The following is a 24,802-nucleotide window of genomic DNA, read 5'->3' on the forward strand; positions in this document are numbered from 1 at the left end:
AGTGAAAATGCTGAGCAGAGACGCAGTGTTGTTACACCAGCTGTATGTCTGCCGGTGTTTCCTTCGCTGCTGCTGCCAGGGAGAATCCGGGGGTGCAGTGAGGACTGAGGGGACACAGAGACGAGAGCAAAACGCTGTGCCACTGGCTGAAGAGACAGCAGGTCACAAGTAACCAGCTAATCCTAAAACTACAGGGAAGAGCTGTCTTTAACGCAGAGACAGTGGTGAGTATTAGGAGAAAGAGGATTTCTAATTTGTCTGTCTTGCTCCACTGTTTTGTGGCAACTGAGCAAATGAGGAAGATTAAATTAGCTGTCATTATGACTACATCATGTTTAATAAAGTTAAAATTGAGAGAACATCTTTGTAAAATAGAATTCTAAGCCTAACACATTAATGGCGCTTAATGAACCAAAACTGGGTAAATCCCTTTGGAGAGCCAACACATAAACAAAGCTATTAATTAGGTCACAGTTGTTTCCCAACAAGCCTTTTGTTTGATTTACTTACAGTAAACAAAACCATATCCATACGTCTTTGTGCAGAAGTATTCACCAGTGCAACAAAATGTAATTATTACACCGTGAGCGCGTGCAATTACACGACTTTACGATGACAAGGCTGTGGTTATGCCCTTCATTAGCATCCGTCACTTCCCCAGCCCCTCCGTGAGCGACCGCCACCCTCTGGAGCAGGAGGCCTTGCCGCTGAGTGACTCTTCTTTATGTCCCTAAAGCTTTCAGAATAACAGAACAGATGATCACTTGCTTTTGGAAAGGAAATGGGTATTTCTAAAGCCAGCAAGAAAAAAAAAAGATTGCTCCAAAAATCAAAGGTTCAAGAAGGAACATTATTTATGGTGTTTTGCTAGACTAAAAGGCCAACTAGTAATCAAAAGTTCTAGAATAAAACAGAAAGCTTCTCCCTGGAGTGGATGGAACACAGAGGACGATTCCCCGACGATGAACTAGGGAATGCGTGCCACTTGGATCCCCTGAGGTCTGATCCTGCCATTCCCTGTCAAAGGAGTCAGCAAACCAAAACCAGCTCTGACCAAGATGTAAGCAGGTGGCCAAGTTCACCTGCCTGTGATGTCCCTGACGAGCTCTCAGCGGCAGGGGGGGGGGGGGGGGGGGTTGGGGTGCCTGGACTGAAGGTCCCTCATCACTGGAGCTGGGAGTGGGAGCAGCAGCCCCACAGGAACACGCAGAGCCCACCATGGAAAGTAAGGTCCTTCCCAGCAATGGTCACGGACTCTAAAAGGAACCCTGTGCTTCCTGTCTCCAAACTGACTTCTCCCTCAGTCTCCCCAGCTCCTCCAAATCTCAGGCCCCTTCCCTCACACCCCAGGCTCCGCCCATCACACCGTCGTTTATCTGCCCTTAATCCAACCATCTCACCATTTCCACTGCTGGCGCCTTAGTCTAAGCCACCAACATCCAGCTGAACCAAAAGACAACCGACAGTTTTAATAAGCGATTTTAACTCTCTCTTTAAGGAAAGAAAGAGAACACAGCAGGGCCAGGTTCGAAAGGACGGGAGGGGCTGTAAACTGCTTTGCAAAACAACATTAAGGATTTGGACAAAGACCCCTGGCCCAGAGAGAAAAATCTGAGCTTCTTGAAATTTATCAGGAGATACTCATACGGGAAGCATTAAACACACAGACATACTTTGCTAACGGCAATAAGGCGCACTGGTTAAGGGGATACTCAAGCTCACATGTGTGGGTCAAATGCTGATGGGTAATGCAAATGGGTAAGGCTTAGGAATGACCAAAAACAAGATTTAGGAATGATCAGCTGACGAGTCTGTCAAATTCTGTCCTTCTCTGCTGTTTCCCTAAACGATCCCGCATTCCAAGGTGGCAGTACTTCTAAGAATGAGATGGTAAAAAGAAACTACTACCACCAAAATGTTGTAATACCAAAACCTCGGAATAAATCTATATGGTACATTTAGGAGCAAAGGTTTGATGTGAAGGTGCTCTTCACTAAGCTGGAGATCAAGCCAGCTTTCTGCCACTGCAACCAAAGCCTGGCAAAGCACTGCAAACAGGGAAAATTCTAGCATCATTCACTTACTGCGGAAAAAGGAGGCTTCTGGGGACAATCTGTGAAATACAAAGCCGAGAGACAAGAACAAAGTGACAGGTAGCAAGTAGAAATCAAAGGTTATTTTTCCAGTTTCCATTCAAAAGGAAGGAATAAGGATGCTACCAATGCCACACAACGTTTCTGGAATCTAAGAGTCACTGTCCTGCCATCATGGAATGTCACATGGTCACTCACAAAAGTCTGCTGGAGTGGCTTGCTTCCTAGTTCTAGGTGTCCTAGTCCACACCAGCCATGCTGCCTGAAGCCTACAGCATCCCTTTGGTTGGGAACACCCAGCTCCTGTCGTCAACCTCGTCGGAGCTCATTCCTGCACATGTTTAGGCCTGGGGAGCGCCAAGGTTGAAGGCACCGCTTCACTGTGGAGAGTCCGGTTATCTTCTCACTGCCCCCACTGATGATCCCGTCTGACAATGCATGTGAAACGGGGTGGGAGGGAATATTCCAGAAACTGCCCAAAGAGTCAAAAGGGACAGCTCTGTTTTCACTGGACATAAGGAAGCTTGGATATTACTGCTTATTACTGATTACTAACCTGTTTAGTGCAGATCATCAAAAACCTGGTTTACCCTATCTGTTGCCTCTCACACGCTGTGTAGGCCTTCTTTATTTACTTTCTCACCACTAATCAAAGCACCACCGGATACTGTCGTGTCTGGTAACAACAGTCAGCATCCATGACACAGGTGAAAATCAGCCTGTTGCCATGGACTGGGAATTACCCTGAAAATAATACGTGCATTCCTTGGGCTTATTTGTAGCCAAAGGGTTTTCCTTTGAGGCATGGCCTCCTTATCATTTCATAAAACCACATCCTAAGATAACTGAAACTGAGCAAGCAAAAGAGGGAAAAGAGAAGAAAAAATATAGGAGGATAGGGTGAGAGAAAAGGGAGGGAGGAAAAAAGAAAAGGAAGGAAGGACTGAATTACTAAGAAAGAAAAAGCCAATCAAACCTGGCAGATACTGGACAGATTTCCAGAGACCAAAGCTTGAAGCCTGCCTTGTGTGTAGTCCCTGGCTGTGCTGTGTAAGAGACCTGCTGCTTGGTCACCTAGTCTCAGCCCCAGACCCACCATTTTTTCTACACTCTCAGCTCATTTGCTTTCTGCAAACCACATTCCAGAGAGCTTTGGCCGGCTGGTGCTCTGTTGGGTTCCACCAGCAGGGGGCACTTGGGGAAGGGGGTGTTGAAGGTGAGACACAGAGCAAATGGTCGCCATGGCCTATGTTGCTCCTGCAACATCACCTGGGGCCCGGGACCTGGCACCACCCCCCTTCTTCCATTAGAACACACATTGAGAACTAGTCTCACTGTAGTCCCTCACAAATGTAACCAGCGGCTGGGCAGTGACTCTCCTTGGAGGTCTGAGCATGAGTCTTCAGGGTCTTTCCTCTGAGTTCTCAGGTCTAGAGATCTGTCTTGGGGCTCAGTACCTGCTTCCTAAAATCATTATCCCAGTTTTTCTCTTCCACTTTTCCAGCCTTCCAATTCCTACATTAAATCCTTTCTGTTGAAATACTTTGTGTTTCTGACTACGGCTTCTCCCTTCATAGACTCCCCTTCGTCAGTGCATCTTGTAAATATCCTGACAGACAAGAAATTCTGCAAGTTACCCAATAACATCCTGGCAGCCTAAATGAAACAGTAACTTTTTGATTAAGAGAATCCAAAATACTGAAACAACTGTGACATGGTCAGAAGTACTATTTTACCCCTCTGTAAGAAGAGGCCAGATCTTGAATTTGAAAGATTTTCATGGTTGGCCATCTTAAAGGAAAAGGACAATTCAAATAAACTTTTAATACGCAAATATGAAATCATTAGTTTATTTAATAGCACATTCTGAAGGTATAGTTAAGTACCTGAGTCACTATCAGGAATGAGAGGAAAAATTAACAAAAAAGGAACTTATCAGAGGTTTCTATCAGGTTGTATAAGGAAGGTTAAGCTGAAAAACTGAACATAAATGGAAAAAACTGGAAAGTCACAGGTGAGGGTCTTACCATTATCTTGTCGCTGTCAATAATGGTGTTCAACCTGTGTGCAATGGTCAGCACAGTGCACTGGGCAAATTTCTCACGGATTTTTTTTTGTATTAACTCGTCAGTTCTGGAACCAAAAAAGTTGGATTTAGTTCAGTAAAGATAGGAGAAGCAGACTTAAGCCCTAAAACAATCATGACATATTCATAATGTTTTTAAAAATCAAAAACATGAGATAGTTCTTAAAAAACTGAGTATAAGAAAACCTATTCAGAAGTTTCCTGTTTTGCATATGACGATGTTAAATATGCTTCCCTCCACTTGCTTGAAACTATCAAGAGTAGCACTGAGGAAATCTAGCTGTCTTAGGATGCCTAATAATATCGTTATCACCGTATAACTTCTTTTTGGTTTCTTCCTGCTTTCCAAAATTAACATTACCAATGATACCTTTGGGACAAAGAGAGTACCTGGAAACATTTCTCAGCATCATTAAATGTTTCCCATTTACCACATTTAAAGTTTGGATTCCAAGGTTCATGGGCCCCAGTTCTGTACCTCACATCCACATTCGCCGTTGCTTCATCAATGATCAATATTCGATTTTTCCTGAGGATGGCTCTCGCGAGGCACACCAACTGCCTCTGTCCGACACTGAAGTTCGATCCTGATTCTGCTAATTGGGTGTCCAATTTGCCAGGAAGATCTTCGATGCATTCTTTAAGCTGCACCTGTGGATGCAGAAAGAAGGACTTCTTTCTAAACAAAGTAGTACTGACATAGACAAGCCCACTAGACACAAGAGCTCTGAAGTTCTAGTTCTTCTGACACATCTTGTATGTCCAGTCACGTGAATGGGAGAGTTACTTCTAATTACTGTCTACTTAAAGATGGTTGTGTCAACTCAGGCCAGAACTATTCTCTGACTTAGGAGCACATGGATTTTTTTATTTCTTTTATTTTATTTAAAAAAATTTTTTTTTAATGTTTTTATTTATTTTTGAGACAGAGAGAGACAGAGCATGAGCAGGGGAGGAGCAGAAAGAGAGGGAGACACAGAATCTAAAGCAGGCTCCAGGCTCTGTGCTGTCAGCACAGAGCCCGACACGGGGCTCGAACTCGCAGACTGTGAGATCATGACCTGAGCTGAAGTTGGATGCTAACTGTCTGAGCCACCCAGGTGCCCCTGTTTATTTTTAATTATTTTGTTTTATTTTTTAAAAAATTTAGGTTTATTTATTTTGAGAGAGAGAGAGAGAACCCGCAAGCAGGGTAGAGACAGAGAGAGGAGCAGAGACAGAGAGAATCCCAAGCAGGCTTCCTACTGTCAACACAGAGCCTGGAGTGGGGTTCAAACTCACAAACTGTGAGATCATGACCTGTGCTGAAACCAAGAGTCAGAAGCCCAACCGACTGAGCCACTCAGGTGCCCCAGGAGCACAAGCTTAATGGGAATCAAGACTCTTCTCTGTTGCCATCAGCAGGCATCATCTGTTCATGCATTGAGAAATATGTACTATGTTAAATAATGCTATTCTCAAAGAAAAGTAAAATATGGAATAATTAATAATGTTCCTTCATAATTTTTAGATAAAAGGTAACAAAGAATTTACAAAGACAAAAAGCAAAAAACAGTGGTTGCTTGGGGCAGAGGGTTAACTGTAAACAGAGAAGAGGGAATTTTGGGATGGTGACAGAAATGGCCTAACACTGGATTGCTATGATGATTAACTACAAATTTACCAAAATCACTGAATCATACTTATAATGAGGGGATTTTCTGGCATATAAAATTATTTCTCAATAAAGTTCGTGAAAAGAAATCATCTCAGTGTCCCCCATCCCTGCCACATGATGCCCACGAGGAACCTCCCCCTTGGGATTAATTAAGGAAATCGCTCAAAAAATGAAGCCATTTTTCTCAATGTAGTCTAAACATTTAAAAAAGTTAAAAGGGGGCGCCTGGGTGGCTCAGTTGGTTAAGTGGCCGACTTCGGCTCAGGTCATGATCTCATGGTCCGTGAGTTCGAGCCCCGCGTCAGGCTCTGTGCTGACAGCTCAGAGCCTGGAGCCTGTTTTGGATTCTGTGTCTCCCTCTCTCTGACCCTCCCCCATTCATGCTCTGTCTCTCTCTGTCTCAAAAATAAATAAACGTTAAAAAAAATCATTTAAAAAAGTTAAAAGGATTGTTACGGTTGAGTCAAGCTTCCCAAAATACATTTTGTATAGGAGTTAGTACACTAAAGAGAAGAAAAAAAATTTTAATTATTGCAAGAAGCAAGGTTCTCTAAAGGTATAATCTTGTCAGTACTTTACCATTTTGGAAGGTTTTAAAGTTAAAAAAAAAATTCAAACAATGGCAAACCACAGCTCATATATTAGCAAATCTGGAACCTATTTGGGGGATGGCTCTTTCCCAAATTTAATCCATTCTGCTAGACCAGTCAAGTTTATTTACTTCAATCTCGTAAATGTTTTGCAGTGAATGAAAACTCATGAAAAATAGGGCACAACATCACATCTTATTTCCCCCAGACTATGAGTTTAGATAGTGCTTATATTAATCTATCTTCATAAAACTGTAAGTTCCAAAAAACAAACTTTTATTTTTAAACACCAAAGATAAACTGAAACCACACAGTGGTAGAGCTCAGCTCAATGAATACTCATTTGGGAAAATTTTAACAAGACCAAACTCAGGCTCCACTAGGGAGTTAAAGAACAGAGAGTAAATACGTTTCAAATTAAGAGACCAACGGATGAAAGGGTGATGGCCAATAAGCAGGGACACAGAACTATAATGTCAAATGACAAAACACAAGGGTGAGTGAGCAGTGTTTTTACAACATCCTAAATGCTGAAAGTACTTCTGTGAATGGGATTATTGTGCTTTCGATCAAAGTCCAATCCCCAGAAATGGGCAATGTGAGTTAGGATTAAATACAGTATTGGTACCCAGCATTAGCATGAAAGGTACATAAAATCTAAAGAGGAAGATCTGGGTGGTGGGGGCCAGTCCTTGCACTGAGAATTACGAAGTGGAAGATGTCCCTTTAGTCAACCTCTTCCACTACAAGTAGGAGGGCTCATGGGTGATTCTTTTTATGACACCCATTCATCAATCTATAGCCCAGGTGATGGAACTGACCAAGGCTTTTATCAGCTCTGCCTTCTGAGCTGACTTTTGTAATACTTGTATAAGCCTGACTTTGAAGAAAGAACCTCATGCTTGCTCCTGACTCAGATGACAGCTCACCACTAGTCTGGTTTTTGATCCTCTTTTGGGTTGCCCATATCTGCCTGAAGAAGAATAAACAGGTTTCCCAGAAAACAGGCTTTTCTGAGACACACATTTCTTCATTTATGAATCAGGGTTGATTATAAGAATGATACAAACATGAAGGCCCTCTGTAGTGTTTTCACACAGTCAAGTTATAATTAAGTACTAGAACCGAGAAAAAGGTGAGAGAGGCAGAACACAGGAAGTGGGAGTTACAACTGGAGAATCTGAAAACCTATCTGATAGAATATTACCGTTCCATTTGAGTGAGATAAGGATTATGTAGGAGGATGTCCTTAATCTTATAAGGTATATATTTATGTATCTAAGGGTGAATTGCAACTTATAATGAAAATTTCTGCAATTTGTTTTCCAGCAGTTGAGCACCACAGAGACTGCAGAAAAGAGGAAGCAAATGTGGCAATATATTAACCAGTGAATCTAGGTGAAGGGTACATGTGTGTTCATGATACTATTACTTCTACTTTCTTGCGATTTAACATTTTTTATTTTATTTTAAAGGTTATTGAGAGAGAGTGCGCACACGAGTGGGGAAGTTTGTTTATTTTTGAGAAAGAGAATCTCAAGCAGGCTCTGTGCTGTCAGTGACATGGGGCTCGATCTCATGAACTGTGACGTCATGACCTGAGCCACCCAGGTGCCCCTGAAATTTTTTAAATAAAAAATTGGGACCTTGAAGCCAGACTGCCTAGGCATGAGTACTGCCAACTGGGCAAGTTCCTGAACTTTCTCTATCTTAACTTCTTGACCTTTAAATAAAACTGTAATAATTCCAAAGGTGTCTACCTTCTAACGTTGGAATATAAAATGAGTCAGTATGTGTAGGGTTTCCAACAGTGTTTGATACAAACTAAGAGATCAATAGGTATCATCTATCCATAATGTGGTCAGTTACCATCCATCCCTTCATGTTCTGCTTTATTTTTCTTCTTCACCTATATCAGCACAGAAGCTTGATTACATATGCATTGGCTTTATTTTCCATCTTCTCCCTGAGATTTACTCCAAGAGAGTTACTGTCTCTTTTAATGACTGGAGGGGTTCTAGAATCTATAAGGATGCCTCTCTAAAAAGTCTTGAAGGGTACTTGTTGGATGTGTGAAAGAAGCCACAAGTGTATCCCATTTTGTGACATGTGTTCTTAATAAAAATTGGAAAATACATCCATATAGATTATCTATACAATACTATTTTCTTACTAAATGTCACTGTAAAAGAAATGTATTCTTTACAGCTATGTACCTTCAAGATATCATAATGTTGTACTTTAAAACGTACAAAGCATATGGGGCGCTTGGGTGGCTCAGTTGGTTAAGCATCCAACTTCGGCTCAGGTCATGATCTCACAGTTTTTATGAGTTCAAGCCTCACGTCAGGCTCTGTATTGACAACTCAGAGCCTGGAGCCTGCTTCGGATTCTGTGTCTCCCTCTCTCTCTGCCTCTCCTTTACTCATGCTCTGTCTCTCTCTCTCTCTCTCTCTCTCTCAAAAATAAATATTAAGAAATATTTTAAAATGTACAAAGCATTTAATTAAAAAAATTATAGTTTAAGGAAAACAGGTCAAATAATGGTATTCAAAATGACTTAGTAGAGAGTACTTCAGATTTTTAAGCTTAGGAAAATAATTAATTACAGCAAAATTGAAAATAATAAACTGAATTTATAAGACACCCATTTCCATCATCATATACTACGTGTACTGAATCCACCAGGTGCCAGCACCCTCACAGGAGGTTAACACAGATGTCCAATGATCTCCACGTTCCGTGGAACTTTCTGACTTTTCAAAGAAGAAAGGCTGATGCGGGCTAGAAAGAGAAGAGAGACACTGAAATGCAATCAACAGGTGGACAAGGGCTTTTGCTAGAACAAAGCCAAGAGTAAATGAAGTAAAGGGGGAGCCCATTGACCAAAATACATGGCCCAGGGGAAACTGCAAATGCAACATGTCAGGAAAGCAAGAGCTGAATTACATTTCCCCATGTATACACTGCTGATGCTCAGAGTTCTTGGTCTTGGCTTCCTGTGTAATGAGATGTACCTGTATTCTAATAGAGATACCATCAGTGTTGAATGTAACTAGATGGTTTCTCCACAGTTCTGACATGATGTACCATATTCTTTAAAACAAAATTTTTTTAATGTTTGTTCATTTATTTTGAAAGAGAAAGACAGAGAGAGAGAGAGAGAGACAGCGTGAGCAGGGGAGGGGCAGAGAGAGAGGGAGACAGAATGCCAAGCAGGCTCCACACCATCAACGAAGAACCTGATGCAGGGCTTGAACCCATGAACCGTGAGATCATGACCCGAGTCGAAATCAAGAGATGGATGCTTAACCAAATGAGCCATCCAGGTGCCCCAACGTACCATATTCTTGGTCACATATCCCAGTATTAAAGCTGTTTTGTTTTTTTTTAAAGAAGTAACATACCGCTGAATTTCTGAGTTTTATCTGGTATGATCTTTTGCCCCTTGACTAATAAACTGCTTCATTTCTAGTCATTACTTATATTTAGGAACTGCTGGTGCTTTGCAAGTGCCCTTACCGCTACTAATTTCTAATGAACTTTCTTTGGTTTATGGCTATTTGTCAATATATGAAAAAAGAGCCTGGATGAGATGGCCAACTGTCTCCCTTCTGAACACCCAACTCATCCAGAGAGGAGGAGAAAACACAGCTAAGAAGACTTTAAAAAAAAAAAAAAGCATCTTTTCCTTTTAATTCAAGTTCTTAAAGAAGAGAAAATAGTAGTGCTCTCTTACTGGCTCTCAAGCCGACCCTGTGAACTTGGGTTCCAGTTTCCAGTTTGGCATCACTTGTAGACCAGCTGACCAGGGTGTTCAGTCCACCTTATAGGGAGCTGCCAAAGATACCAGGTCTCCTGCCATCTGTTAAAGAGCAGGACTGGTTATGATGCTCAGGTTCAGATGTAAAGGGACGCAGCAAGCCACGGAGACGATGGGTAGACTGAATAGGATAAATCCAGAAGAATCTGAATGGCACTAGACTTGTATGCTGAATCCTCTGTATGGCGTCTCTCCAGGTAAATGCACATACACTACACCATGGGTACAATTTTTAGGGAAGATTCTTATTCCATAGTGTAAAGGCCTGGAGATTCTAAGGAATCCAGGTGAAGAGTCCCTGACCTACTACAGAATGATCCCAACCTCCCTGAGCAGGCTCATGAAACCCTTACAATGACTGTGAAAGGTCTATTGCATTTCATCTGCCAGGAGTATGATCCAGATGATAAAAGCAATAAGGTGCATGAGAGAAAATCTGGAGAATTCAGAAAAGTCAAAGAGGAAAAGAAAAAAAAATCACTTATCATTACTCCCCAAATAAGCAAGGTTTATGTTTTGGTGCCTTCATCAGGTACATGTTCCATGACTTCTCACTCTGAGAGGTAGCGCCGAAGCAATGAGGTCAGCTGCATAAGCAACACACGAAAACCACTCACTTCACTTTGTTAAACCATCATGTTTATTCCTATTTATAGGAAGTTCCAAATGCAGTTGAAAATAAAGGTAAATCTTACCATTACCACTTGCAACACATCACTTTTAGAATTCTAGCAGGCTACTAAATTTTATTTTAATTTTGGCAGAAGAAAGAAGATGAAATACAAGTGATGATCAAAGTTCTAAGATTTTATATGGTTTGTCTCCTAATTAACATTTCTTCATGGTCCTGGGACAATGTGTTTCTAGAGTAATTTTACTATCTGGGAATCTATGAGGAGAGATCTCAAGCTCTGAAACAAAGAGAAAAATGATTTGCCAGTAATTCCTGTTTTATTGAGGTGTGCCACAATTACACCATTGAGTTTATCACAGGAGTTCAAGAGCAGTGGATCGTCCTATTTTTCCCTAGGTTTGATGGCTGACTGTTGCTCTACACACCTCCTCTTCTAGAATTTCACTGGAGAAAGACTCACAAACTTAACTGAAATCAGAGATCAAGTGCTTTCAAGTAGGAAGGACAAGGTGAAGTATTCGGCCCAATTTAGGGAAATAAAATCCCTTCAGTTACTGGAAAGCAGGGTGGGTGTGTAAAGACTCAGCACTGACATGCCTTCAGAAACCAGAATTACTGGCAGGAAACCGTCGAGCTTCCAACTCTCCCCGCTCACAGTCACAGCGCACCTATAAACTGAAAGATTTCAGAGTGTTCCCTGGAAGGGTGACACTAAATGACAAACACACTGAGGCAAAACAACCACAATGTGAGTGATCAGTCACTGGGATCTGTGAGAGATTTTTTTTAAAAAGAAACAAGCCACACGTTCCCAAAAAGAAAAGATCAAATATTTAGTACCTATTTATTAGGTACTTTTTAAATGTTTGTTTATTTATTTTTGAGAGAGAGGGACAGAACAGGAAAGGAGCAGAGTGAAAGGGAGAGAGAATCTCAAGCAGGCTCCACGGTGTCGGCACATAGTTGTGAGATCGTGACCTGAGCCAAAATCAAGAGTTGGACACTGAACTGACGGAACCACCCAGGTGCCCCTTAAGGGCTGACTTTTTAAAAGCAAAAGACTAAGCTAGGTCCCATGAGGGATTAGAAGTCCAAGATTTGGAAGTATGATGTGGTTTCTGACTTCTGGGAGCTTGGAATCAATTGCAGAATGAGGGCAAATACACAGAACGATTAGTGTTAAAATATACAAACCAACAGCATCTTAACAGCTGATATCCTTCTATGCCCTTCCATGCAAGGGCAGGGAATTTCAAAGAGATGGTCCAAATGGAAACACTGCACAAGTAATAGAAAATCTTCTAGAGATGAATATATCAGTATAAAAACTTAGCAAAAGTTCCGGGGTCCTGTTACCTACATTTACTCAGTAGCATTAAAATGACACATTTGTCAAAAATAATTATTACACATTCTAGCTGTATTATTTACCTTTACAAACACTTTCTTATAAAACTTCAAAGCATTTCATTAGGATGAGCTCATTTATCTTTCAGTTAATAATGAAAAACTAGGATTGTCTCTATTTAGTGGGTGCCCCCTAAGAACAGAGAAGTGAAATATACGTTGCAGGCTAACTGGCCACCAAAACTTGAATCCATAAATATAACCTCAAGCTTTGCTGAAGACAAGTAAGATACGTATCTAGTTGCTTTGCATTCTAGGAAGAAAGTTAACCGTGAAAACATGAGACACTTCATTTTTGGTTCGCATCATCATCAATACATACATTTTAAGTATATCCACATCATCAATGTTCTCCTGGGTGGTCGACAGTCAGTTAAACCAGTTAAGTTCCCAGTAACTACCTGCAATGTTCCAGAAGTACGTACATATATACTGATGGTAACGAGTTTAAAATAATTGCATTTTATAAGTTACCTCTGTTAAGGCATTCCACAGTTCCTCGTCCGTATGTTCATTAAAGGGATCCAGATTTTTCCTCATTGTTCCAGTGAATAAAACAGGTTCCTAAATATTCCAGAATAGTGAATGTTATTACTGTAGCCTCTTTTCATTTTATTTCGATGCTAAATTCCAAAACAGAATTAAAATATAAAACCCAGAATTCACTATAATCGTTAACACGAAGGTTGCAGATGCCTGTTTACAAAATAGTGTATCTATTAATTTTCCATCCTACAAAGTTTGACCCCCAGTGTCTTTCGGACCACTGAACACTAACAGAAGAAACTGCTGAAGTGTGTCGTATTATAAGAAGAAAGTGAAGAAGAGAAATGAAGGTTTGGTTTTTGAAAATGCTTTCCTAGTAATATCTGCTTAAACAGGAAAAACAAGGATTTGAGGGGCTTTACATCAAGAGAGGTGAGTTTATTATCAATCCTGGTGTGACACTGGAAAACACCAACAGGACGTTTAGTTGACCTTTGTGACTCAAAGCAAACTCTCAAGTATGTTCCCATTTGCACTGATGAAGAAGCCAGGATATTTCCTCCTTCGGTAGAAGAGTTTTCTTGGATTGGGAATCTGTCCCCATGTGCAAAGGGGACATCCTGTTTTTTGTCCAAAGAGAATGTAAACTAATGGGCCCAGTGGCGCCTTTATTCTCGAGGAGATGCCTATGGTTTTGCATCAGCTAATCCCCACATTATCTTGTCTGTGCATCAGGATTACATGCCTCACAGAACCTCGTTATTAACTGCAAGGGGAGGATAACCTGAAACCCATTGTGACGTGCGTCATAATAAAATGATTTTAATTTAAATAGCTCTTCCTATTCATGTGCTTCAGGAGGAGCCACAATTAAATTACTCTTGCAATATATGCCTCCTTCTGGGTTTCAGGAGAGAATCTGGTGCATAACCTTAGGTAGGCCATTAACGTTTTCTTCTGGAAGGCTCTGATAACCCAGGCCGTAAGAACACGGACAGCAGACACTAGAGGTGGTACAGCACCGAGATGCACACAGATGGGGGAATCAGAGATGATTGGACTCTTCCACTGGCATCCAAGCACGGCTCGAGGGAATCGCCAGCCTCAAATCTTGCCTGACCTTGGGGCTGGACTATTCCTCCTCTCTTCTCAAAAGCCTGAGAGGACTAAGAAGGTAAACTTTTCTCAAGCCGCGAAGAAGAATGACACTCAGAGAGCCTCCTGGACCATCTTTTCCTATGGTCTCAATTTTAAGACTGAGGAGGGACAAATGGATGCAGAAGACAGAGACGTGTGCCACCAAAAAATGTGCATGCCTGAAGGCAAATTCCAAATATTGAAAGACATTTAAAAAGGACACATCATTTTTATAAAGTAAGTGGCCAAAATGCCCCAAAAGCACTGAAAAATCACTGGTCATTCAATGTTTCAAAAATAAATTACTGAACTGCACGATCCCAAGACCCCAGTTAAAAGTCACCCTTAACTTTCTCATAAACCTTCTCCCTGCTGCATCTGTGTTTTTCTCCTCTTCTTACAAGGACACTTATCACGGGATATACGCATCACCCAGTCAATCTTGAGATCCTTCACTTAATTACACCTCCAAAGACCACGGTACCAGGGGTTAGGACTTGGACATATCTTTGGAGGAACCACAATTCAACCCAATACAGCACCCTTTTTCCTATTATCCACTGCAATACTTATTTTATCTTTCTACTATTTTAATTTTGGGGCACGATTTTATATGCAAAGCTTCATAAAAGAAAATTTTCACCGTCATAAATAAATAAATAGTCTACCCTAAAACTACCGAACTTAGGACCAAAGACTGAACAACAATTTAAGCAACAGTAAGAGTTCCTTGTCAGGGGAATAATCATCATTCTATTTGGGATTTTAAATTCTTCATTCATCCTACTTCAGAAATTCTTCAGATTCTACTTGATCTTACTTTGTAATTATCAACTCAAAGAGTCCATCAAGGCCAATGCGTCTCCTCCTCCAGCTGATTCTCTGAGGTTTATAAAAACGACAGGGCCAAATGGGGGAGGGCTGCTACCCAACCCTCCTCACTTCCTGATGCTCTGCCCCGTCCCGCCAAGGCTCTGAACCATGGGCAGTATCCACTCTGGGGCCCAAGCTGAGAGACTCTGAGGACTGGTGGTTAAGGAGATGAAGGGGCTGAAAGAGAACAGGCTAAGGGATGGGCTTCAAGCCAGTGAAAGAAGTGGGAGGTGGTCTCTGCTCATAGCAACCACGAGCCTATCCAGGTTTACATGACCTGTTGGCCTTCATGTGCCTGTCACAGCGCAAATGCACATCCGGTAAGAAGTCGAGGAAAAAGTGTCCACCAGGCTTTCAAAGTACACTCTATGGAAGTGTCACCTAAGCTCACCTACCAAAAAACTGCCTTGTTGTTAAAAGACAGACCTTTCTTCCTTTGTGAAACGATGAAAAGGCCCTGTATCTGCCCATTTGGGAGCCACGGTTTGGGTGGTTCAACAGGACAGGCACAGGAGCACACGTTTAAAGTTCGATCGCCTACTTCATTAACAGGAAGGGTCCCTCTCGTCACCCCCTTCACCTTTTTCTCTTTGGGAAAGTTCCTGAAATGGATCCATCTCTCCAAAGACTGGGGCACTAATGTGGGATTTGTTGCCGAGATCTAAGTTGCTCACTCTGATGCTGAGCCTGCAGCAACTTTATGCTGAGTTTTAGACAGAGACCTCAGCTATCTGTACGCCTTAAGGAGGCCCTGCTAATTATCAGCAAGTCACTGCTATCATAAATAGAAAAAGTTACATTTTCAGCATTTCCCAATGCAAGAAGGGTCCCCACTTAAATCCATACAGTCAACCTAAAGGGATACAGTAGGCGACTGCTCATGTTTAGTTAGCAGCTATTAGAACAAAGTAGTTCAGTAAACTAGAATATTTTTTTGCTATGACATGCCAAAGATGTATTTCAAAATGAGCACAATTTCAATCAAAACTTGAATGAAGAGAATGATTTATTAAAAGATTAGCTGAATGAAGCTGCCTTTTTCTTTAAAAGCAGCAGGCAATTTGTTAACAGTGTCTGTTTTACCATGCCTGTGTGCTTTATGCATGGTGCTCGTTTTGGTTTCTATCTATTCCGCTTTTATCCACTTGCCAAGTAAGAAACCACTATATTATCTTCAAAAGGTGATAAAAGTATTCACAGGAGACACACACTGCAAGAGCAGATAAGGGTCAAATTAATTATCATTTCTGATAGATACTATTATTTAAAGTACCCACCTCCAAGCAACTTAAGTTAATAAACTAATCTTATAATGAATAAGTGTTGTAAAAAATGTTTGCAGGCAGAACATTTCAGTGCAGAGATTTATGGCAGGACATACAACCTTCATGTAAACATATACACTAAATATATTAGCCTAAGTATATATTTTTCTGAAGGTACACAATTAAACCTCATTTAATAAGAGTTAGCTGGCATGCTATGGTTAGGTAAACCAATGTTTTTGTTTGGGGTAATATTTTAACTGAAACATTAGTATCAAACCTGGTTGTTGTTGTTTTTTTTTTTTTATCAGTTTCAAGTTGACTTTTTTTTTCTTTTTATCTTTTGTGCCATGTTCAGCAATTTTTTCCTTTGTTACAAACATACCACAAGTTCGTATCAGCCATGTGACCCAAAATGGCCACCTCTGAATCAAAGCATTTGGCGTAGTAAATTGATAATCCCTCAACACAACGGGGAGACTGAGAACCACGGTCTTGTTAGCCCTTTTGTGTATGCTACTGGAAGACAAACCTCTCATTATCCCAAAAAGAAACCCTACCCACTAACCTTCAGAAGCTTAAAACGACCCTGGTCCAAGACAAAAACCATACAAGTGGTTACAAACCAGGCAGAGAAAGCACAACACTTTACTGTACCCTAATCACTCCAGCCCCCAACCAGGAAACCGCCCTCTACTAAAATATATCCCCCAGAGCGGCTGCTGGTTCCATGCGTCCTGACAGCTACATTTTCATTTCTGAGCCGAGGACCTTTATTAAGGGCAGCTCGTCTCCCAGTTGCAAGAATGAGACAATCACCTGAAGTAGCTTTAAATCTTGATTTCCTTTTTTTTTTCTTTTTTTTTTTTTTAAATCCTGTAGCCCCTGAATGAACCGATCATCATCCATATTCAGAAGAAAAGAACATTGTTTGCCAACAAAGGAAAAAGAATTTAAGTCGTGTAAAGTCCTCTTTCGATACAGAAAGGTCAGGAGCTCTGGGGAGCAGTTCCAAGGGCTTTAATGAAGACTTCAGTGTCAGAAACAAAAGGCCGACTCCATTAGGCTAGAATCCAGTTGTATTTCTTTACTAGTAACAGCATACCCACCTCTTCTCTCTCTCTGAGTTTTGTTCTCAACAAGGGAAGAAAAAAAAAAAAAGAGAGAAAAGAAAACCAGGTAATAACGAAGAAGTCTTAAAGAGACAGCTTCGCTTAGCCTTTTCCAACCCACTGAGGATAACCCAGGGAATAGAAATACCAAAGGAGCACAGTGGACTGCTTAAAAAATATCTAGGTTTTGCTTTGATTTTAAAAAGTCTATTAAATATAGAAAGCAAATCTGTTTAATCACGATGAAGATGATAGCTGTTGATCTGTGCCAACCCTTGGGGTGCAATCGTAAATAATGAATTTGCATGGAATCACTTTTCAACTGAAAACATTTTCTTGGTGCCAAAAGGAAAGGGGCCTTAGATGTAGAGAATCCATCCAAAAAAGTTTTGAAATCCGTTTTTCCAGATCCTTTCAGATAAGTAAGTTATTCCCTAAATATAATCTCATCTTGCTATTCTCTTTGGGGAATGCGTTTAACTATTTAAAGACGCAAAGGAGCGCACACGAAGTGTCCATTTTGGCTACCCATTCTGTTTGTAAAATTATTTAGAAAGCACTTTCATGTTTTACTTCCTCCATAAATTGTACAAATCAAGGAGTACATTCAAAGAATACAGTGTTTTCCCAAGTTCCCTGCGGGACTGGCCCCCAACTATCCCCACCGCTCCCTTGCCTCCCGTTCCCACGACGGCCCTGGCTGCTATCACACCTCTCCCAGTTCTGATCTCTGATGGCGTGGTCAGCAGTGACTGAGACGAGCCTGGCAGCGCGGGGCCGCCACGGAAGCTTACCGCTGCAGCCAGAATCACAGCGAGACAGAGCCAGGGAACAGGGCGCCGACCTGGCTCACCTAAACCGGGAACTCCAAGCAACATGCCTTCATTCTGCTCTGCAGAGACAGCTCCAAACTCCCTAGTTCCCTAAATCAGGGTGTTGAGACACAAGGAAACGGTTTCCTATTCATTTTGGTGGAAAGAGTGGTGGAAGTCGTCCTTTAAGGGACCAGGCCAACAGCTGTTCCCACCTCTGCAGCCAGTCACACTGTCAAGAGAGAGGGCTCTCAGCTCTAGCAAGGTAAGATTTCGAGTATCTTCTCCTGACGCTAGCCCATGACACGTAAGGGAATTAACCCCTTTTCCTAAATTGATTTTCTTTTAGTGCTGAGTGTGCCTTGAGTTAACTGTATCCAGCAGCCTTTGTTTCCTCACTGGAAAACAGGGCTAACCCTGTAGGGCTGCTGTGAGAATCAGGACCACCACCAGGGCTCGAGGTATGGGGCTAACATGTATCAGGAGCCCAGCCAAGCAGGGAACAGTGAGGGAATGTGGTTTTCAAACTGCAGGTGCAGCCAACGGATCATGAAATCAATTCTGTGCCTCATGACCATTTTGTCTTTTCTATGAACTAGAACAGAATGGATATAATAGCAAGTAGAGTGCAGAGCACTAAGAGTAATCGTGTTTTGTGGAATATTTGTGTCTGCATGGGTGTGCCCGCGGAATTGTGATACACAGCAGTTGTAGGGGGGACTGCAGTCACCAATGTGCTCTGGTCCCTGGAGGAGCGGTTACCTGCCCGAGAACATCCCTGACATAAACAGGAACCCTGGCTCTGCCACATGCTCGTAAAGTGGGTTAAACTCATTGTGCCTCAATTTTTAAATGGGTCAGATGAAGATAACCATGTAATTGTGAGGATGAAGGCGGAGACAGTAGGGAAAGAGGCTCAAATATGTGAAGGATTCCACAAATATTAGGAGTTATTCACACTTGTGTAACTCATCTGGGATTAAAACAAGCACAGGAGCAACAGAAATTGGAGACACAGCCTCCGGAAGAGCTAGAAAAAAGCGAGCATGTGGGGGGAGTGGAGAAAGGATGCCAGGGTCTTCAGGGGGCACTGCAGCGTATCAGTGGGGTAGAGAGCGGTGGTCGGGAAAGAGCAGGTGGGAGGGAGGCCAGAAAACAAAGTGATGTTCTCTCTTGCTCCTTGCGAGAAGAACGCTGATAGGTTTCTGTTAGACTTTACCCTCGAATTCTTATTGTGCACACTTTTGTTTCACTCTTTTAAGTTTACAGAAATAATCTGGTTTGTGTGATAAGCAACAGATGTAAAGGAAATCACCAAGGATCACAAAAACATAAATAGAAATTAAAGAGCAAAGTCCTTCCAGAACCTGTTACTTACTCTTACGTAAGTAACCAGAACACCCAAAAGACTAGTGCCCTGATCCTTAGTAAAAATAGTTACTATTTCCTAAGCATTTCTAAGAGCAAGGCATTGGGCCACAGACGTTTTCTCATCCGGTTAAATCTTCATGACAAATCTGTGAAGCATCAATTACTAGACCTGGCTTAAGGACGAGGACACTGGAGCTCGGAGGCCAAGTGATGTCATCAGGGTCACTCACACAGTCCTGAGACTGGGCCGGAATAAAAATGTGGGTCATGTGATCTTAAAGATTCTATCCTGGCTGCCTCCTAGAAGATACCCTGGGACCCTTTACACATTACATGGTCTCTCTAGACTCTCTTTAATTAACAAACATTGCCCCTTAGAGACAAAGGCACACAAAGTGAAAAATGAAAGGTTGTGTGTTTACAATGGTTGGTGATCATTATCTCCATGGGTACAAAGCTTAGTACTGTTTTGTAAGCATGCTCTCCAGAGTATGCACCTACAGCATGCTCCAAAGTAGGGTGGGAAGTTATGGAAGAGGACCAAAACCTGTGGTGATGTCAAGGTGTATTTAGTCTTTGCTCAGATGTGCTTCCAAAACATTACTGGCAGAGCCAAGAAACATCCAACGTTATTTCTTTATTTATACAGTTCTTTTATGTACACAAGCATACAACCATTTCTTATTAAGAAGCATTAAAAATAACACGGGACGTGTTCCTAGGTCCTTTCATCCAAGGACATGAAAGTACTTTACAGGCACGCCCATTGTTTCTGCTCACTAATCTCGTCTGGCCCATTTCAGAGATAGGTACAACCGAAATACAAAACTTGGGAATTTCAACTCATTTACTTTCTACTGTAGTCACGAAGTCATGAATCTAACAGCCAGAGGAAATCTTTAAATATAGGGGTTGAAAGTGCTGCAAATTTCTTTCCATTTTTCCTGAAAGGGATATTTTAAAAAACAAATTTCTTTTTTCCGAATGGATAAAATAGATGAAGATGATGACAAGGTGACAGGTGGAAAAAAGGTCACCAGATGTACCGTGAGGACCATTTCATAATGTATGTAAGTACCGAGTCACAGTGTTATACACCTGAATCTAATACTGTATGCCAATTATTCTTCAATTAAAAAAAAAGAAAAAGCATAGAAGCATCAGGGATAGGAGAGTTATTAAAAATTTTTTAATTGTGCTAAAGTACACATAACACAAAATTTACCACTTTAATCATTTTTAAGTGACCAATTCGGTGGTATTAAAATGCATTCACATCACTGTGTAGGTCCACAATTCTTCTTTATAATTCCAAACTCTGTACCCATTAAACACTAACTCTCCATCCCTCCCTCTAGCCCCTGGCGACCACCATTCTACTTCCTGTCTCCAGGAAACTGACTGCTTAAGTACTTCATGGGAGTGGAATCCTAGGGTATTTGTCCTTTTGTGACTGGTTTCTTTCACTTGGCACAATGTCAAAGTTCATCTATGCCTTAGCTCATGTCAGAATTTCCTTCCTTTTGCAGGCCGGATAATAGTCCACTGTGTGAACACACCACACTTTCTCCACTCACCTACCTAAGGACATCTGGACCACTTACACAGTTTCGCTCTTATGAATACCACTACTATGAATATGGGTGTACAAGTACCTCTTAGAATTTGTTTTCGATGATTTTGGCTACAAAATCAGAGGTGGAGTTGGTAATAGGATGAGATCATTCTATATGATCATTCCTATGTGATCCTATTTTTGTATTTTTAAGGAAACTCTGTTGTTTCCCACAGTGGCCTCATTTTATACCCACACAGGCAATGAACAAGGGTTCAAACTCTCCCACTAACTTCCAAGCACTTGGTGTTTTCTTTCCCTTCCCTCCCTCTCTCCCTCCCTCCCTTTCTTTTTTTTTTTTTTTTAAGTAGTCTCTATACCCAAGGTGGAGCTTGAACATATGACCCCAAGATTAAGAGTCACATGCTCTACTGAGCCAGCCAGGTGCCCCAGTGTTTTCCGTTTTATTGATAGTAGTGACTATTGGGGATGAGATGGCATCTCATTGTGGTTCTGAAAGGAGTATCCTGATTTAAAAAAAAAATTTTTTAATGTTTGAGAGAAAGAGAGTGTGCGTGCACATGCATGAGTAGGGGAGGGGCAGAGAGAGAGAGAGAGAGGGAGACACAGAATCTGAAGCAGGCTCCAAGCTGTCAGCACAGAGCCTGATGCAGGGCTCAAACACGCTGATGGCAAGATAGTGACCTGAGCCAAAGTCAGATGCTCAACTGACTGAGCCACCCAGGCTCCCAATACCTTCTGAGTTTTTACTGAAACTGAAATGATGGACCACAAGGAATGAAAGGTGCTTCTACTGTGCATTATCCAATCACTAAAACATTTCCTGAAAGTCATACTTCTATTAAGAAGCAGAATAAGGGAACAGAATCAAAGCCCAGAAAGAGATGGTCAATTGCACCCTCCATCATCACAGCAGCCAGGTCCTGGGTCTGCGAGCAGCACTCCACAGCTACTGACCCAGTCCTCACAACGGCTCCAGGAGATGCCTTTTGTGGGAGAGAAACCTGAGGTCCAGAGACATGGGATTCCTTGTCCTGTATTTTTCTCACTATTCTCTACTGCTTCCTGGTTACAATCATTTACTAATGGCTAGATTCTAAGTCTCCCCAAAGCATCCATATACACAGTAATTCTCAAAGCCCACCAGTTTCACAGAAAGCCCTCCATGGAGAGAATTACCTTTGAGAAGTTACATTTCCTACAGCAAAAGTCTACCACTAAAACATTTAAAATCCACATTTCCCTACAGAAGCCTCTCAGGAGCTAAACCTATCATTCATCATTTTCTTTTCAGAATCATGTGGTTATCAGTGGATAACTCTGGGGTACTTGGGGAAGTTAGAGTCCAGACATTTCACCGGGTAAGTTATTAAATCACACACACATGCACGTGCACGCGCCCAAAAACAAAACCTGGTATCCGATGAAAATACTTGCTGTTAAAAATATGTTCTATTGGGGCAAAAGGATCAATCCTTCAACTTAAAAAAAAAAAAAGGAATAAAAGTAAAAGCAATTAAACTTAGGTTCTCTTATAAAAAGGACATGTGAGGATGCTCTGACTTGTATACCTGAGGTATGATGGACATTTTCTTCCTTAAGTCATGGAGCCCAATTTCAGTTGTCAAGATCTTATCAATCCAAATTTTACCTTCTGGTTCTGACAATCTAAAAAGGGCCGAGATGAGGGAACTTTTTCCAGCTCCTGTTCTTCCCACAATGCCAACCTGTAAAGAGATCCAGGAGGGATTAAGAAGTCACAAAACACAATGTATCAGGAGAAACTCTGGTTGTTGAAGACAGATTAAGGAAGTTCTATATTGAATGTAGTCCAAGAGTTTCTCAACTTTGGCACTGTTGACATTTTGGGCTGGATTATTCTTTGTTGTAGAGAGCTGTCCTGTACATTGTAAAATGTCTGTCGCTATCCCTGCGCTCTATCTACTAGATACCAAAAGCACCTCCCGATTGTGGCAACCGAAAATGTCAGACATTAACAAATGTCCCTTGTGTCCCTTCGGTGGGTGGGGGAACTGCCCCTGGTTGAGATCCATTGGTCTAAAGAAAAGTTAAAAATAGCACAATCAGCCTGCCAGCAGTGAAAACCCAGCAATCTACTAAGTGGTTGATAAGTAAGTTTCAAAATTAGCTTTATTCCTAGTGTCTGGTTATTTTGAACCTTGAGAATTTCTTGGATAATTTTAGTTTGTCAACAAGTCAGAAGCAATACATAAACAGGTAATCATTTTCCCAGAATTCTATTACATAAGAGGTGATATAATTATTCTTTGGTAGAACAACCAAATCATTTCTGGCTATTAAACACCTGATTACATTCTGTCTCAAAAGGAAACATCTTAACATTTTAAAATGCAAGTCTCAGTGTCTTAAAAAACAGTAGCCAGTAGCTGAAATACCCATAATGAGATCATCATCAACAACAACAACACAAATAACATTTGCTATTTATATGGGGCCTTTCATCTGACCAGTTCAAAAGGCATTTTACAAAGTAATTAATACTCACAATTACCCCCTTGGGAAAAATACGTGTCCAGTATCAGTCTGGTTATTAGAACCAAAGCACAAGGAAATTAAATACACTGACAATAAGATCAAAGAATCAATATAAAGCAGGCAAAATGCCAGTCAGGAACGAAACTGTATTGCACAAAATTTGTTTTCAGCTGTGTGCATTTAAACCTATATGCCGAAACTGTTGTGTTTTTTTGTTTTTTTTGTTTTTTTTTGCTTCTTTTTTTTTTTTTTTTTTTTTTTTAAACCAAAGAGCTTGCCCAACTACAAATTCCCTGGTGGGAGCTTCCCAAGAGATGATATCATCTCATCCAGGTACCTGGAATCAATGAAGGGCACAGGACAGGCTTTCAAACATTTGTAAATTTTTAAAACTCACAACTTTCAACAGAGAATAACTTTCTGAGCACTGATTCTATGCTGGGAACTTTACATATTATCTCATTTGAGTACTTCCCAAGTTTTAAAGCTTAACTTACACAACGATCACTGATGGCATTTCAAGAGCGAGTCTACTTTTATAGAGATAAACGTTAGGAAAAGTGGCTTCACCAAATTTTATAATCTTCATAGCCACTTTATACCTTACAGTAGGTCCTAGTTTATATTTCACAGATGGGTCATTTTCTGAACATGGGTAGGTCCTAGTATACTAGTCTAGACATACATGGCTTCTGTGTGCTTCTGTGTATTTCTCCGTGTTCTCAAATGTAAATCAACAGGTATCAAGATACAGGCAAGAATTGTGTCTCTGAGAACGTGTGGATGTTCCCGTGCTATCATCACAACTAAAACTGATCCATCTGTGCAAACTGGAACATTTGTAGACTTTTGGTAAAGGGCTGGGATATGAGAGGGGGGCAGAGGCCTGCCCACAACCACAGGTCTGTGGTCTCCAAACTCAAGTGAGGGTAAAAACAAACAGGAAATTCAAAGAAAACCTGGTTCTGGCTATTTCCCTCTACTCTCCAGTCATCAAAACCATAGCCTGTGTCTTTCACAGTTCACCAAGAGGTTGTATTACATAAGAGGTGTATTACATAAAAGGAAATTTCCCACGGAGAATATCACCAATATCAGTTAGTTTACATTCTCAAAACCAAAGAAATACTTGAAGATACTCTTATTTTAGCTGATTTGCAACTATCCCCATATGTTTTCCCAACTAGGCTGAGGCTGGTTCCTGACAACCACATCAGCACGTTAGACATTTCTAGATCAAATCTAGATCAAGTTCTCTTTCTAGATCAAATAAGAGATAAACACAAGGAAAGTGGCTTCACCAAATTTTATAATCTTTATAGCCATTTTGTACCTTACGGTAGGTCCTAATCTGTATTTCACA

General features: G+C 41.1%; 1 protein-coding gene across 4 annotated transcripts in view; it reads right to left on the reverse strand.

Annotated features, from left to right (window-relative positions):
* The window catches only part of ABCC4 (ATP binding cassette subfamily C member 4), a 270,180-nt gene that overhangs the window by 18,605 nt on the left and 226,773 nt on the right, over positions 1 to 24,802 (reverse strand). For 3 of the 4 annotated variants that reach the window (XM_047871810.1, XM_047871800.1, XM_047871820.1), the window contains 4 exons: positions 22,494 to 22,649; positions 12,765 to 12,854; positions 4,658 to 4,830; positions 4,121 to 4,226 (listed from right to left, as the gene is read on the reverse strand). In XM_047871810.1, the coding sequence (XP_047727766.1) occupies positions 4,121 to 4,226; positions 4,658 to 4,830; positions 12,765 to 12,854; positions 22,494 to 22,649 (525 nt within the window). Of the gene's footprint in view, positions 1 to 4,120; positions 4,227 to 4,657; positions 4,831 to 9,683; positions 10,837 to 12,764; positions 12,855 to 22,493; positions 22,650 to 24,802 lie in introns of those variants that run through there. The other variant, XM_047871827.1, reaches the window with a different exon arrangement.

Source organism: Prionailurus viverrinus, chromosome A1, assembly GCF_022837055.1.
Source record: "Prionailurus viverrinus isolate Anna chromosome A1, UM_Priviv_1.0, whole genome shotgun sequence".
Taxonomy (NCBI): domain Eukaryota; kingdom Metazoa; phylum Chordata; class Mammalia; order Carnivora; family Felidae; genus Prionailurus; species Prionailurus viverrinus.